The following is a 14,360-nucleotide window of genomic DNA, read 5'->3' on the forward strand; positions in this document are numbered from 1 at the left end:
AAATATTGTTCGCCATAGGTGTGCATCCAATCGGAGATGAGTATATAGTATTCGGGTAGATCAAAATCGTAAGTGTTGGCGTTGAGCATCATAATTGGATCGTCACGTATGATTAGCGCGCCATATTGACCGTTGACCTTGTGGTGACCTAAGGAAGTATTGATAACATTCACATAAATAGTGCATAAATCATAACAAGCTTATTTATTTTTTACCTAAGACCTTTTCTTGAAACAGTGCTTAAGATTCAACTATAAACCTTCTATACACTTTATTCGATTTACGGGGCAATTCTGGCTAAGATACTTAGTTACACGTGTTTATTATGGCACGAAATTCTTAAAAAAAGCTCTTTTACCAACTTTCATTGGCTGAGTGAGCAAAACACTGGCGTGAAATTCGAGATATCCGGGGTTCGAATCCCCAGGAAGTGGAATTTGATTTATTTTTTTGATACATTTTGTAACCCTGAACTCCAGACATCGATATTTAGGCATACAAATCATAAATTGTTAAAAAAAAACAGATCTGTAAAAAAATATCTAGAGAAAATAGCGCCTATCATACCAATGCCTTCAAAGTAAAACCGTTTTTTCGCTCTGCTGTAAATTTGAGTACCGTAAGATATGCGGTTTTGCAAAAACATCGACGAAATGTTTTTGGTGGAAGTTCCATATATATCTTGCCTAATCGGGTTCGGTCATGTCGGGTTGTTCCGGGCCCGAAATATTAGGCCCGCGCCCATCTCTAATATACACTCAGCAAACTTGCTCCGAGTGGAATTATGATATTCATACACATCTTCCTAACCTTACCAAACTAATCCTATTTATTAGGCAAGAAGTAAAAAACTGTTTCATGGTTTCTTATTCACACATCCTCTAGCTACCTTTTGTAACCCTCTGTTCATTTTACATTTCCGCTTCGATTTAGAGCACTCAATAAAAGTGTAAATATATTTATAGCTGTGTACCTTCTACATACGCACATAGTATACAGTCATTTGATATTTACGACAAAAATAAGTACTCACCTGAATGTGAATGGTAGAAATGCGTACCGACTTCAGTGGCCCAAAAGTAATAACGGAACGTGTTGGCAAAATGTATGGGGCATTGAGTAACAAAAGGTACACCATCCGACCAAGGGGTTGCAACCATATGCTGGCCATGCCAATGGATGGCAGCAGCAGTACCAAGCGCTTGGTTGGCCACATCGACAACAATCAAATCGTCACGACACACCAGAATGGCGGGGCCAGGTAGCTGGCGGTTAATGCTCATAACACCCTTTTCATAGCCATCCGCCAAGATGCATTGCGGGTTGAAGCAGTCAGCGGCAATGCCAAGCGAACAGCGGCCACAAGCGCTGTGGGGAGGGAAGAGAAGATAAATTCAGAAACGAAGTGAGGCAGGAACGGAGTCAGATTGTTTTGTGGAGACCATAAATTGTGAATAATAAGTGTAGGGAATAATGAAAGTCAGAGAAATAGATGAGAAAATGAGAAGGAGAAGAAGATGCAGTTGGTGAAAAAGCAGTGATTCCAGATGAAAGCAGAAAATGTAGGGCGCGCAGCTGGTTTGGGAGAGATCCAGAAAGATGTGAAGAAAATAAGACAACCAGTAGCAAGAGACAGCTCGGAAGGTTAAGTGTGTAGTAAAAATGTCACTGGTTCAGAAGGTCTGAAGCGCGGTGCAGCGCCAGGAATGCAACGGTGTGCGGCAGTGCGAAAATTCGTCAGCGCGCGGTGCTACAAGCAATCCAGAGCTGTATTGTGTAAGCAAAGCATTCCGTAGTTGGCGGTCAGCTCGTAGCTTGGTGTGACGGAAGGCGGCGAATTAGAAACACCCGGTCGGTATGCATAGCGGTCGAACGGTGGGTTAGTCAACAGCAGCGGTCAATTCGTTGCGGCAGCAGCAGGAGGAAACGCTAGCGGAAGACCAATAAAATAGCATAACAGGAAAAATGTGAATGGTAGGAAAGTGAAAAACGGGAACATTTTAAAATGCGAGAAAAACACGTTAATATGCTTATGCGGGAATGTCCAAAGTGCTTTGAAGGCTGACGGCTGGCCTGGCCACATTCGCGCGCACACAAAACAGGATACGAGGGACTCAGGAAGTTATTGGTTGTTGGTTGTTGGTTGCAGGTTGCAATGTTGCTGTCAGCAAGCCAGCACAGAGGCTGTCAGGGTATTTTTGCGACAATCAATATTTTATTGCGCGCTCGCCGCGTGCTACACTGCTGGCTGCCTGACCGCCTGACCGCCTGGCTGGCTGGCTATTTGTGGCATTGCGAGAAAAAGGGATTTTTATGTTTTTAAGGACCTTTCTAAACGGAAATGTTTAACTGTGCGTATGTATGCGTGTACTATGTATATGTGCAATGGTTATTTTTCTACGCTAGGTATGAGTGTTTATTGCTTCATATGTACGTCCTACGTACACTCCCATGACCTGGTAATGTTCGAGCGCAAATTTGAAATAGCAAATGCGACTGTCGCCAGCTACGCAGGGGCGATTGCACAGTTCGCCAGCGTGTTGACTAACATTTAACGGTGTGGTGAAGGGTACGCTATTTTTGTTATTGCTGCTGTAAGTGCTTTCCGTCCTGCTGCTGGTATTAGGATTACTGTCAAGCGTAGTAACAGCAACAGCTGCATTCACAGCTGCTGCCAGATGACGGCGACGGCGACGACGATGGCGATGTCGCATCCTGCGAACCGGATTAAATTTGCCAGCTAAAGTGAAGTAATTTGCAGCATTTGTGAAACTCAATGGCAGCGGCATGGATACTAGTAAGGCTGAAGCTTTAGCTGAAACTGAAGCAGTGCCTAAAGCTGCCACTGATTTCGTAGATGTGGACGCGGGCGCGGTAGTGGGCACTGTAGCGGTCGTGGGCACTGGCATTGCAACTGTTGCGCCTGCTGCTGGCACTGGCGGTGTCGCTTTTAGCCATGTTTGGGTATTTGGATTTATTTTTCGATTTGCTGTATATGGGATTTGCGGATTTGATGCTGCTGCAACTTTTGTTGCTATTGCTATTGTTGTTTTGTTTGTTATTGTTATTGCTTCTTCGTTGGTATTTGTCGTTATTGCTGCTGCTGCTGCTGGCGTCGTTAGTACGTTGAGTGCAGTTAGCCACAATAGAGCTATGGCAATGTTGCCCGCATCACCGCTACAGCTTCGGCCATTTCGATACATTGTTTCACTCAAACGGCACCGATTTATTTTTCTAAACGAAACGAACCGTTAAATCCGCGCACTTACTCATTCACTTTGCGCTGCACACAATGGAGAAATAGCACTAAAAGCTTAGGGTATGCAGGCGAGCACTCTAAACTGCAGCTGGCTTGTGGCATGCCACCACTAAGATATGTATATAACTACATATGTGAAATTATACACGTTACGGGCCATAAAATGGAAACATATTGTTTTTAAAGCTTAAAGAGCTGATATAAGTAGTTCAAATGGGCAGAGCAAATGGAGAGAGAAAGATCCTTCACTCTCTACTCAGCGGCTATATTAAACGAGAAATAATGATGCTGCGACTGATCGGTTTAAGTCCAGCAGAGACCGGTCCGCTCGTTGGACAAATTTCAATGAAAAATCGTAGATGTTTCTACGGAGGTGACCTTGCGACATCTGCTATAGTTGCCACGTAAAGGAACGCAAATTCGGTGTAGGAGGTGGTAAAGAGACACCATCGCCGAGTACTGGCGTTCACCTCAATGGATCAGCGTCTAGCCACAACTCTCGCATCAGAGCTAAATTCCTCAATATCTCGCTCATCTGTGCCCATACCCCGACGGAAGAGAAATCCAAGGATCTCTTCTATGAGCGTTTGGAGCGCACACACGAGCGTTGCCCACGCCATGACATCAAAATCGAGCTTGGCGACTTCAATGCCAGAGTGGGGCAATGAAGGGATCTTCGGAGCCACCAGAAAATTCAGCCTCCACGACGACGAAACGGCCGAATAACGGTCTAAGGCTGATCGACTTTGCCGGGGCTCGAAACATGGTAGTATGCAGTACTGGATTCAAGCATAAAAATATCCATCAAGCTACCTTTCATCATTTCAAACCTTTGTTAGTCACCAAAAGTCTCCTGTTTACTTTCCTCAGTGGGTTTGCGTTCATTGATTGAACGTGCAGAGCAGGTCGCTTCATTCATGCTCTACATATCGCTGAACCTCTAAGCTAAAACTAGTTGGTTCTATTTTTAGAATAGAAGCAAAACGGCATCACAGCGCCTACGTGTGTTTTCGTCAGGATATAGCTGAATATAGTTTTTGGCAAACTCCAATTATTGGCCACTGTGGGAACTTTGGACTCCTTTTTGATTTGACGAAAGAAAGTAATTTGTGGGCATTTTTAAAGATGTAGCTATTCTTATTTGAAGATAGGGCTCAGATTCTAGACTAGAAAATTGCCATATTACTGGTCCGGAGATGGAGATGGTTGAAATCTATATAGGTAACAGCTAATAAAGTTACATTTTTTGCTAGAACTGCATATATTATTCTCTCATTGTTTCTATTTTATTGCCCACCACTTATATATGTACAAACATAGACACACATCTGAACAAAAAAAAAAATATTGTGCTGGTCATTGTATGCCCGCCGTCGCTATGATAGTTTCGCAGCATTGACGGGTTGATAAGAAGATGCTTGTGCTGCATTTAAAGGACATACTACAAGCATTCACACTGTTTCAAGTATATGTATGTATGTACATTAGGGTCGCCCAAAAAGAGTAAAGTCGGAATTTTAATACCTGTAAATTATAATTACTATGGAAAAATAGTTTAATAAGCAATTGGGTATTATTATTGGGAATCTCCTGCAGTGAAACACAGTTTTCCGATCGAAAAATATTGATTTTTAAGAATTCTATACCATTTCTATGAAAAGTGGTTTTTTATCCATATAAAATACATGGAAAACTTTTAGCGCTTTGAATATCTCTTGATTTCAAAATAAAAAAAAGTGGGGCATACTTTGGTCGATACAAAACAATGCAACGGGGTGAGAGTATTAAAATTCTGACTTTACTTTTTCACATGCATTCTTGGACCACTCTAATGCACATACATAAATATGTACACATTGTATGCAGAATGGCATTTATGTGGAGCCAATTTGATGGATCGTTCTTGCAAAAGTGAAAAGTGTGGCAAATTGATAAAGTCAGTTTACAAAGTATAAATATTTACAGACTAGCTCTTTGATACAAATACTTTGTTGTATGTGGCGTTGCATTCAACACCATTTAAATAATAAAAATGTTTTAAGAGTTAATTATGCGCGGAAACAGCGAATTTTTCATTGAAGAAGAGAAAGTGGTATTCAAAGTATATACAAGGTCCACAAATATCTGCCGGCCAAAAAAAAAACAACTCGCACACATTCAAATTTCACTCCTTATCATCAAATTAAAATTTTATTAGGGCTGCCAGATTTGTGTTACTCAAAACCGGGAATTTTTTTTTTTGAAAATGTCCTAAACCTGCCAACTCCACCTCATATCGCAAAAATATGTACACTGGCGATATGATCCACAATTCACATTTCACCGTGACTCTTTGAAACATTACGTTCCACGTTTTGCCCTTTTTACTACTATATTTATTTGTGGAATGGAATTTGGACGTCCTCTCCTACAATAATAAAAACACTGTAAATACTAGGGTTCTGACTTTTTTTTAGCCCTTTTTTGATTTTTAGTAATTTTGTGAACACATAAAATCTCACGTGTATAGGTTCTCACACGGAATCGGCGAACAAATATTAGTATTGAATAAACTATTGGCATCTGTTTCTGAATATTTATTTCAGGTCATTACAGGCGAAATATGAATGGTTTAAAAAAATCTTGGTTTGATAAGAAATGCTTTTTTTAATATTTTGGTTTTCCACATTTGCTTAGTTGTGGCTTAAAGCTGTAGGTCCTTCTATTTCTGTAACAACATCAAGACGCACATCAAAATTTGAGGTAAAGCTCGGCCAAACACTTAGCGTGTAAATAGTATTACTATTATTCGAATATACACTTTTGGAAAGATCAGTGAAATCACAAAATTTTTTCCAGGAAAATCAACAGCCGCATTTTGGGCAAGAGTTTACATTTGGTTTACCTCTGTGGAAAAAAGAGCAAGAAAGGCGATGAATTGCCAAATGAAATGTGACATGTCATAACAGGGTAGTTGGTACATCTCCCGAGATCTTTGTCGGATTATTTTTCGGATTATAGTAGTGATATCGAATAGATACAAAATACATTTATGAAGCATTCATAGATCTTCAGAGTACTTCGACATTGAAACACACATTTGAGCCTGTGCCTCCGAACAAGTTTTGGGAGTGAATACCATGAAGCAGAGTAGCTTAAACGGCTATCTTAACTATGCTTCTTTTTGTCACAACGTTTCGTTTTGAAACGGGGGTTTCAGCTTACACTTATANAAGAGCTTTCAGACATAATATCGAACTAGAAATCAATATTTAATAAAAGTGTAACAGTTTCATTCTTAACGTTAAAATTTAAAGTAAAAATGTATACTATTAATTTCTTCTAAAAAGCTTTATTTATATTTAAATTGCAGTGCCTTTGATTTTTAGTAAGTAGTTTGGGGTTGCATTATCTTCAAAGTTTGAGAACCCCTGCATTAAACCCTGCTACTTAGATATCGAAGGTCTTAAGCATATTGTGCATTTACAAAGTAGGAGCAAATTTTAATGAAAAAATTCAATAAAAATTAAACAAGCTACATTTTATTTTGCATTAAAACCAAGAAATTTGAGTGAAAAACGTATTCTGAGCGAAGCCTCGAACTTTAGTTTAAAATATATCGCTGTGCGAAGCATTCATATACACTTACGTACATACATATCAGCATATAAACAATAGATGCTTATTGAAAATGAAAACAAAAATAGAAGAGGGGAATTTCATAAAGGCATCAACAGTTTATCTCGAAGCATGAAAAGCAAATGAGGTTGACGGGTTAAGTACGCGGATGCATTCAAGCGCATACATACTTGTACAACTGCATGCATTCACATACACACACACACACACGCACACTGACATACATATGTGCGAACACGAACATGCATCTATACTTATGCAACGTAAAAAGTGAAATTCATTATTAGAAAAGTTGCAAATTTTTTGTTTAAGCGAAATAAATAAATTCTCACATGCGCTGAGTTTTTTATTCTTCTTCTTCTTAAATTGACCCACTTTCAATAGGGATCATTTATGTGTATATACATGCATACACACTTGCACGTACTTATTTACAAACATTCATTCTTCCTTCTAAGCTGCGCTGCAGTACTCGTACGTATGTATGTATGTAGGTACTATTTGCAGTACCAGCGCTTTTCGTATGCGACTGCAGTTTGTTGGCGCGCGCGTGCAACTGGAAATTTTCTATTATTAGAAAAATGCGATTGTTTCAAAACAAAAAAAAATATATATATATATATATACATATATAACTAAATCCGTTTCGTTGAAAAAGCAGAAAACTGCAATAACTCACTTCTTTTTTTTTTGTATTTTTATTGTTTATTTTTAATAAAGAAAATGTTAGCCTGCAGGTGATTGAGTTAACCTAATTTTCGCAAACTTGCCAACTACCCACTTATTTACTGCTTTTGACTTGAGTTTTCTTCACGTCGAAAGATTGCTGTTGTGTCACGGTTGATTTGTGGATTACTTTGAAGTGGCGCTGCTCAATTGGTTTCCCGTTCAACGATAAGCTCAAAGGATTACAAGCACTGACTTTGTTGTTGGATGATATACAGAGGAAATAATTGAAAGCGTTTCGTAGAATGTAGAGGAATGTGAGCGTGTAAGCTCTAAAGTAGTAGGAAAGAGTTTATTATATTTCAAGCGTTTTAACAAATACGCTAGTCATGAGCCAGTCAGATAGATGAAAGTCATGCTTTAAGTGCATGGGATTAAGTTTGAACCTTTTTTCTTTAATTTAGCGTACTCCTACAAAATATTATTTTTTATTAAATTTTTTTAGAAAAATTTTCAGTATGCAGTTTTGTAGCCCATTAAATTTTAGTGCAATAAAGTGCATGTTCCAAATCTCTAAAAATTACCGCCAATTTTAGAGAATTTTTCTTGTAATAGTCTTTCACCTTTTATTCCATATAACGCATGAACATGAAATATATTTTTATATGGAAGAAAATTTGCAGTACCCTTGGAAAAAAAACCTCCAAAATTAACGGTAATTTTAAGCGACTTTAAATATGTATTTTAGAGTACTAAAATTTAATGCTCTACAAAACTGCATACCGAAAATTTTTCTAAAAAATTAATTGAAAAATTTTAAATTTCGTTGCAAATTTCTTGGTATTTCTTGCATTTTCCAGTACTGTGTGAAATTAAAAAAATGTATGATTGTGGTTTTTGCTGCCGAAGGACCATATTTATATAAAAAATAAGAAAAAATTGGTATGGAAAGCATAAATAAATGAAATCTTCAAAACGTCAGGTAATGCATTTTTTTGACGCTGATTGTACATATATATGTATATATACGAATTCATAGCCAACTATCATCTACAGAAGAGAAATCAATAATAAAAATAATGATTACACATGTTTACAAAAATTAACAAAGTTTCTGCATATTGCACCAAAATTTTGTATCCCTATGTTATTCGACGCGATAAATGCAAATCCGAGGTGTGCTAGCCTCCATCACATGATGACCGGTTCGAGGTCATTTGCAGGTCAAGTAAGGAAAAATTCGATGAATAAACCTGAAAACTCAATACAATTCTACTGAATTTGACCTTGAGATGACCTTGAAGAATCAAGGGCCCCCTTATTCGGACTCAGCGGCAAACCAAACCCATGTATATGAATTTTTATTTTTATTGAATAATTATTTTTTTCTCCTATTTGACACTCATATGACGTCGAACCTCACATTATGGGGGTTAGCGGAGCCCAGATTTGGATTAAACAGGTCGAAAACCTTATGTATATGCATTTCCCGCTTTATTCAATGAATTTTTCCCTACTTGACCTTAAAATGACCTCGAACCTGACATTATGGTGGCTAAAAGATCTCGGATTCGCATTCAATATACATTGGTTCAATATACAGAAGCCTGAGTTATTTTTTAAATTTCGAAAAATTCCTGCTGAAAGGGAAACGCTGCGTGCATAAAAAGTAAGCGATTTTTAATTTTTATAAATTTTATTTAAAAGAAAAGGTATAATACCCTTGTGCACAAGTGCGCTCGGGTATAAAAATAGTTTACTTATTTCCTTAGTTTTATTTGTTTATGGGAAAAGATAACTTATTTATTGATTTTTTTTTTTTGTTACGATAAAAATACTGATAATGGGGGTAACTACAATAGTAACGGTAGTTTTAAGAGTCTTGTTGCTGAGAATGATTTGGTTGGTAGAAGCGTCACCTGAGCCTGTACATGACTCAATTAGTGCTGATATAACCTTTGGATACGAGAGTAAGCTTGACTGTGTAAGTAAAACTGTGGCTGGAATTTCTAAAAATCGATACCAGTGGTTAGCAACTCAACCATCTTTCAGGCCGAGATTCATGCAATAGAAATTTTATACCGACAGGAATTATCGGCTTAATTATTTTTAGTGAATACATATATGCTTTTACAAAAATATCAAACACGTTCATATTGCATATAAGGAATTTAAAAATATTTGCCCACTAAGGCGGCATTGTGCATTGCCATTAACGACACAACACCGGCACACCAGGCTTTCCGTTTCATTTTGTCAGCTAATGTGAAAACGGCCTTAGCTTTAATAATAAATTATAAATCAATTCGTGCCCCCTGTGTTGCAGAGTCAACCGAAGTAGAGGCTGCAACCATTCGATCGACGGCTGTAAAGCTTAACTTAACAAAGTGTTTTGCAAAAGCACAAGCAACTAGCGGCGATCATGAACAGCTGCTGCACGCAAGTTGAGTCAAGCTTAAAGCTAATTGAAAGTAAAGTTTAGCATTTGGCTGTCATAAGACAGATTCTGAGCTTGCGGCGCAAATACGGTTTAGGCTTAAAATGCTCGCCGCTGGCTAATAAGAGAAGCACAAAAAAGCTCAACGCAAAAGGGAAACAAATATTTAAGTAGTAAATAGGTGAGTTGAGTTTTTATTTACGGCACGCTACTTGGCAGTCAGTGGCTAAGCGGGGTTTTTTTTTTCCAGCACAGCACATGTGGTCAAGCTTACTAGTCAAGATCGCGTCTTACTTGGGCAAGGGGATCTGATACATGTATGTATTTATTAAAGTAGAAAACAAACAAACTAAAAATAAAGAAAATAAACTAAAACGAATGACTACGCTGTTTTAACGTAGAGCAGACAGTGCAGCCGTACGCAAAGCGCCTCCGCTAGCGATCTAGCCAAGTTAAGTAGATTTGCTGTTCTCGGCTCAAACAGCGTAGATAGCATTCAGTCTTCATCTGAACATCGGTTCAGAAACTTGCGCGTTTCTAATAAGTCGGCACGATAAATTCGATACAGTGGCGTAGTTAAAGTTTACTGAAATAAAAGTAACGAAATAAAATTGAGAATTCGTTGAACAAGTGATCAAGTGCAGAAATTCGATTTCGATTGAATTTTACGAAACTGGCGATTCTGGTAATTGTTTTGCGGTAATTCATTCGGCGTTCATTGGCTATGCTTAATTTTGATGGATTTTCCGTGTTAAGCAACCCATTTTGATTTGTTTTGTGTATGTTTTCTTTTTTTTTTAATATTTGTCGTATTTTATTTTTTGCTTCTTTCTGCGCGTTTGCTTTGTTGATGCCACTGCTTTTATTGCAACAGTTTGAAAACAAGTCGGACGTGTTTAGTTTCTGTTACAATTCTTTGTGCCAGAGCGCAGACGCGCTTACAAGTTAGCACTTCTATGAGGACATTTGCATTTACATAAATATAAATATATGTATGTATGTACATTAGGGCGCATCTCCAATAGAAAAAGTGTCGGGTTTTCCAGTGAAATATAAAAATTTATTTTTTTAAGACTTCCCTCTAAATATTTCGGAAAAATATTAAGACTGACGTGAGCCAGACCGATTTTAAAATATCTCCAAAAATTCCTCTATCTGTTTTGATTTCGTTGATATACTTTTTAAATATGTTTATGCAAACCTTTAAGCATAGATAGCTTCTATCATCTGAAGTGATATTTGAGAAAAACAAAATTTTTTAAACTTTTGTTATTTATAAAAAAAACTAAGTTTGTGAGGTATTTTCAAATAGGTCCACCTCAAGTAAATCTTAATACAGTACCGAGTTTTTGTTTTTGTAACGAGTGTGTTGCATCCTAATGTACGTGCATATGTATGTATGCAGATTTAAGCGCAAGTCAGCGTGATTTTGTGCAATAAGTGGCAAACTCTGAAGAAAAAACTAAATTTTCGAAAAGAAGAAAAAAACTTCAAAATAAGTATAAACAATTCAAGTTGCTTTCGTTCGTGGTGCATAACAAGTTCCTGATTCATTGCTTACGATTTTTGTATAGTCGAAAGGTCAACGACGACGCGACGGTAGAACTTTTTATTTGCGGTTTGCTTTCGTGATTTGTATCATTTCGAAAATTCTTGAAGCCGGCTTCATAATTTGTTGTTTCGCGTAAGTAGCAAAAAAGTGATTGTGCATAAAAAATAGTGTTGTTTTTGTGTTGCAACTCGAGAACAAGGAAGCCTGTAAAAAATTTAAAGTTAAACTTGAAACCAAAACTGCAAGTGTAGATCGAGATTTGAGCAGCTGGTATTTTCCGCTTACTTAACAACGCACAGGTGAGTTAGTCACGCATGCTTATCCCTGCGTCAGTTTACTCATTACACCCAGTGAACATTTAAGTTGAGAATTTATGACTTTCAATATGCAATGCTGAGAGCCAAAAATTCAATAAAAGGGCAGTTAAACTACGAAAAGCTGACGACTTTTTGATTGGTGGTCAATTATTTTCCAATACTGCATGGCCAGTCACAGGGAGTGTAAATCCTGTTAAGCGTAACTTTGGGGACTCACCGCCATCATAGAAAAGAAGAGTGACCAACTAAGTCTGGTTTTGGCGACAAAATTTGTCGACATATTTTGACACAAATTTATCCCCTTTATATTTAGGGCAGAAACGGCCAAATAGCCGGTAATGCAACGTATCTACATGACTGAGGACCTATTCTGATCTAGAATAATCGATAGACCGATTTTTAGTCCCATTTGATAAATTGTTTTCACTAATTTGTCGACAAATGAATTGAATTTGATCTAGGAAAACCCAACTTTTACACCCAAATGTAAGCATCCATACTTAGCCGAAAAATTACAACCAGGATTTCGCTTCATCTCTCCCCAAATACTCTTTTAATGTGGATTAAAGTTTTCACGCTTTGGTAAAGAATTAGATTTTGATGCATGCCGTTTTGTAAGTAGAACGACTTCAACCACAATTCTTGTCTCAGAAGACAATTTTACTGACTATAATTTGGCACCTACCTTAACGGACTTTACAGGGAGGGTTTCAAGCGATTAGAGCATGAAATACATAAATGTCATTTTTAAACTTCTGCAAAAAAGAGCCACTGAAGCAAAGCTGAAACGTGTTATTTCCAAAGCAAGCTTAACATCAACCTTCCGCCCAAAGTGCTACGGAATAAATTAAGAAACCTTAGGTGCTGAGATTCACCTTCTACACAGGTTTCAGTGCTGTTACTATAAAACCCCATGGAAAATTGTTGTCGCCATAATTTCATATACTCTCGACATCAGTCGTGCTTATCCTTACAAGAACCTGGCTTGGTCTTGGAACCATCCGAAGGTCGCCTAACTTTTTGATAAAATTTTCATGCGTGTTTGCTGTCAGCCGTATTTCGTCGTCTCACTACTTTTTACTGCAAATACATCTCGATTACCTTTTCAGCTCGTAGTGTGGCTTTGTATGTGGCATTTTTTTCTCTGCCGATTCGTGAAATTAGTCTTCGTACCAGTTGTTCTTTCGAGCTAGCTGAATTGCGACTACGTATTCGGTGGTGATACGTAATGAGCGGGAAGGGTGTGAGAGTCGATTGTCGACTTTTGCGATTACTGCTTTTCAACCTTAAGCTTTTCTTATGTTTGGAGTGTTGGTTGGTTCGTTGGTTTAAGTGGATTGTCACCATAGAGGCAGCTGAAGTAATGGTTTAGTCTCATCCTTTCGAGGGCTGGACACTCGCACAGAAAGTGCTCGACTGTCTCTTTTGAGCCAGGGTTATCGCATTTGCGGAAGAACCTATTGAAGGGCAGTCCTATCCTTTCGGCATGCACCCCAACGGACCAGTGCCCTGTACACACTGCAGTAAATTTGTAGGCATCTGTTTTACTCATTCGTTAGAGAGCTTTGGATTTAGGTGGGTCGTAGGATACCCAGAACTGCCATGTAATCCTGAAGGATCCTGTGTAGTCCCACTTCTGTTTGACGTTCGAGTGATACATTTTTGGTAATTTTTGTCTTAATCTCCTTGAGCGAGGCGCCCATTTTCACCGCGTGGGAAACATTCAGTGCGGAGCCGCTCCTTGCTAGTTCGTGCGCTACCTCCTTTCCGGTAGGTTGAGTGATGACTTTAGTTTGTATTGCTCAATGAAAACCCCTGCACCACTTCTGAATTTCCATATTTGGCCCATCCGCAAATACAGTTAAGCCCTGCAAGAACTCGGCTGGGTTGGACTGTAGCCGTGTACATCCAGTGCCCAACATTCTCTTGGTTGCATAGATACATTTTACAAGTCTGGACGCAGTGATGAATCCCTGTTTCCATAAGTGCCTCATCACTGGAATCTGCACTGACAATATTTAAGGCTACCTTCATAGTAGAGCGATCTCTCAATTGTGCATACCACTTCATGCCGGGCAGTCTCCGTTGACTTCGATTTCAGTATTTCTTAAAAACTGGTAATCAAAACTCAGCATCTTAGTTACTTTCAGGTTTAAAATTTTTAATGACACAAGGCTTTTAACATTTCATTTAATTTTGTTTGCTGGGTACAATAGCTTATGTTTAAACGTTGTTTACTTGCCCGATGTCCAAAGCATCCATGCGTGCGTGCGTTTGCAAGCGTCGCGACGCTTTAAAAAATTACAAAAGCGAATTGAAAAAAAATAAAAATCATTCGAATGAGCAAACCAGCATTCGAACGTTTAACTCATTGTCGCTTCGAATGGAAAGCATTTCAAGGTCAAGATACAACATCATGCGAGATATTGAGATTTTTTCATACTTTTTTTTTGATATTTGCATTTAATTTTTTCCCTATCCGTGTATTTGCTGAGTGTATGCGTGTGCATA

At 38.2% G+C, this 14,360-nt stretch overlaps 1 protein-coding gene and 1 long non-coding RNA gene across 10 annotated transcripts; one reads left to right on the top strand and one right to left on the bottom strand.

Annotated features, from left to right (window-relative positions):
* Nucleotides 1–4: 4 nt before the first annotated feature.
* LOC108374941 (uncharacterized) lies at nucleotides 5–3,203 on the bottom strand (the record flags this gene model as incomplete). Its single annotated transcript, XM_017631001.1, has 3 exons — nucleotides 2,446–3,203; nucleotides 1,034–1,368; nucleotides 5–148 (listed from the first exon to the last, which is right to left on the bottom strand). Coding segments are annotated over exons 1-3 (1,237 nt in total), but the record flags the coding sequence as incomplete, so codon positions are not given.
* A 7,190-nt stretch (nucleotides 3,204–10,393) lies between these two features.
* Nucleotides 10,394–11,913, top strand: LOC108374942 (uncharacterized). Of its 9 annotated transcripts, none has more exons than XR_001849099.1 (4): nucleotides 10,394–10,679; nucleotides 10,855–10,976; nucleotides 11,386–11,831; nucleotides 11,901–11,913. It is a non-coding gene; the product is annotated as an uncharacterized LOC108374942 (long non-coding RNA). The 9 variants fall into 9 exon arrangements; XR_001849098.1 differs by having other exon boundaries at nucleotides 10,855–10,972; XR_001849101.1 differs by having other exon boundaries at nucleotides 10,394–10,665; nucleotides 10,855–10,972.
* Nucleotides 11,914–14,360: the final 2,447 nt, after the last annotated feature.

This window comes from Rhagoletis zephyria, unplaced genomic scaffold, assembly GCF_001687245.7.
Source record: "Rhagoletis zephyria isolate East Lansing unplaced genomic scaffold, Rhagoletis_zephyria_1.1 Rzeph_scaffold_08295, whole genome shotgun sequence".
Taxonomy (NCBI): Eukaryota; Metazoa; Arthropoda; class Insecta; order Diptera; family Tephritidae; genus Rhagoletis; species Rhagoletis zephyria.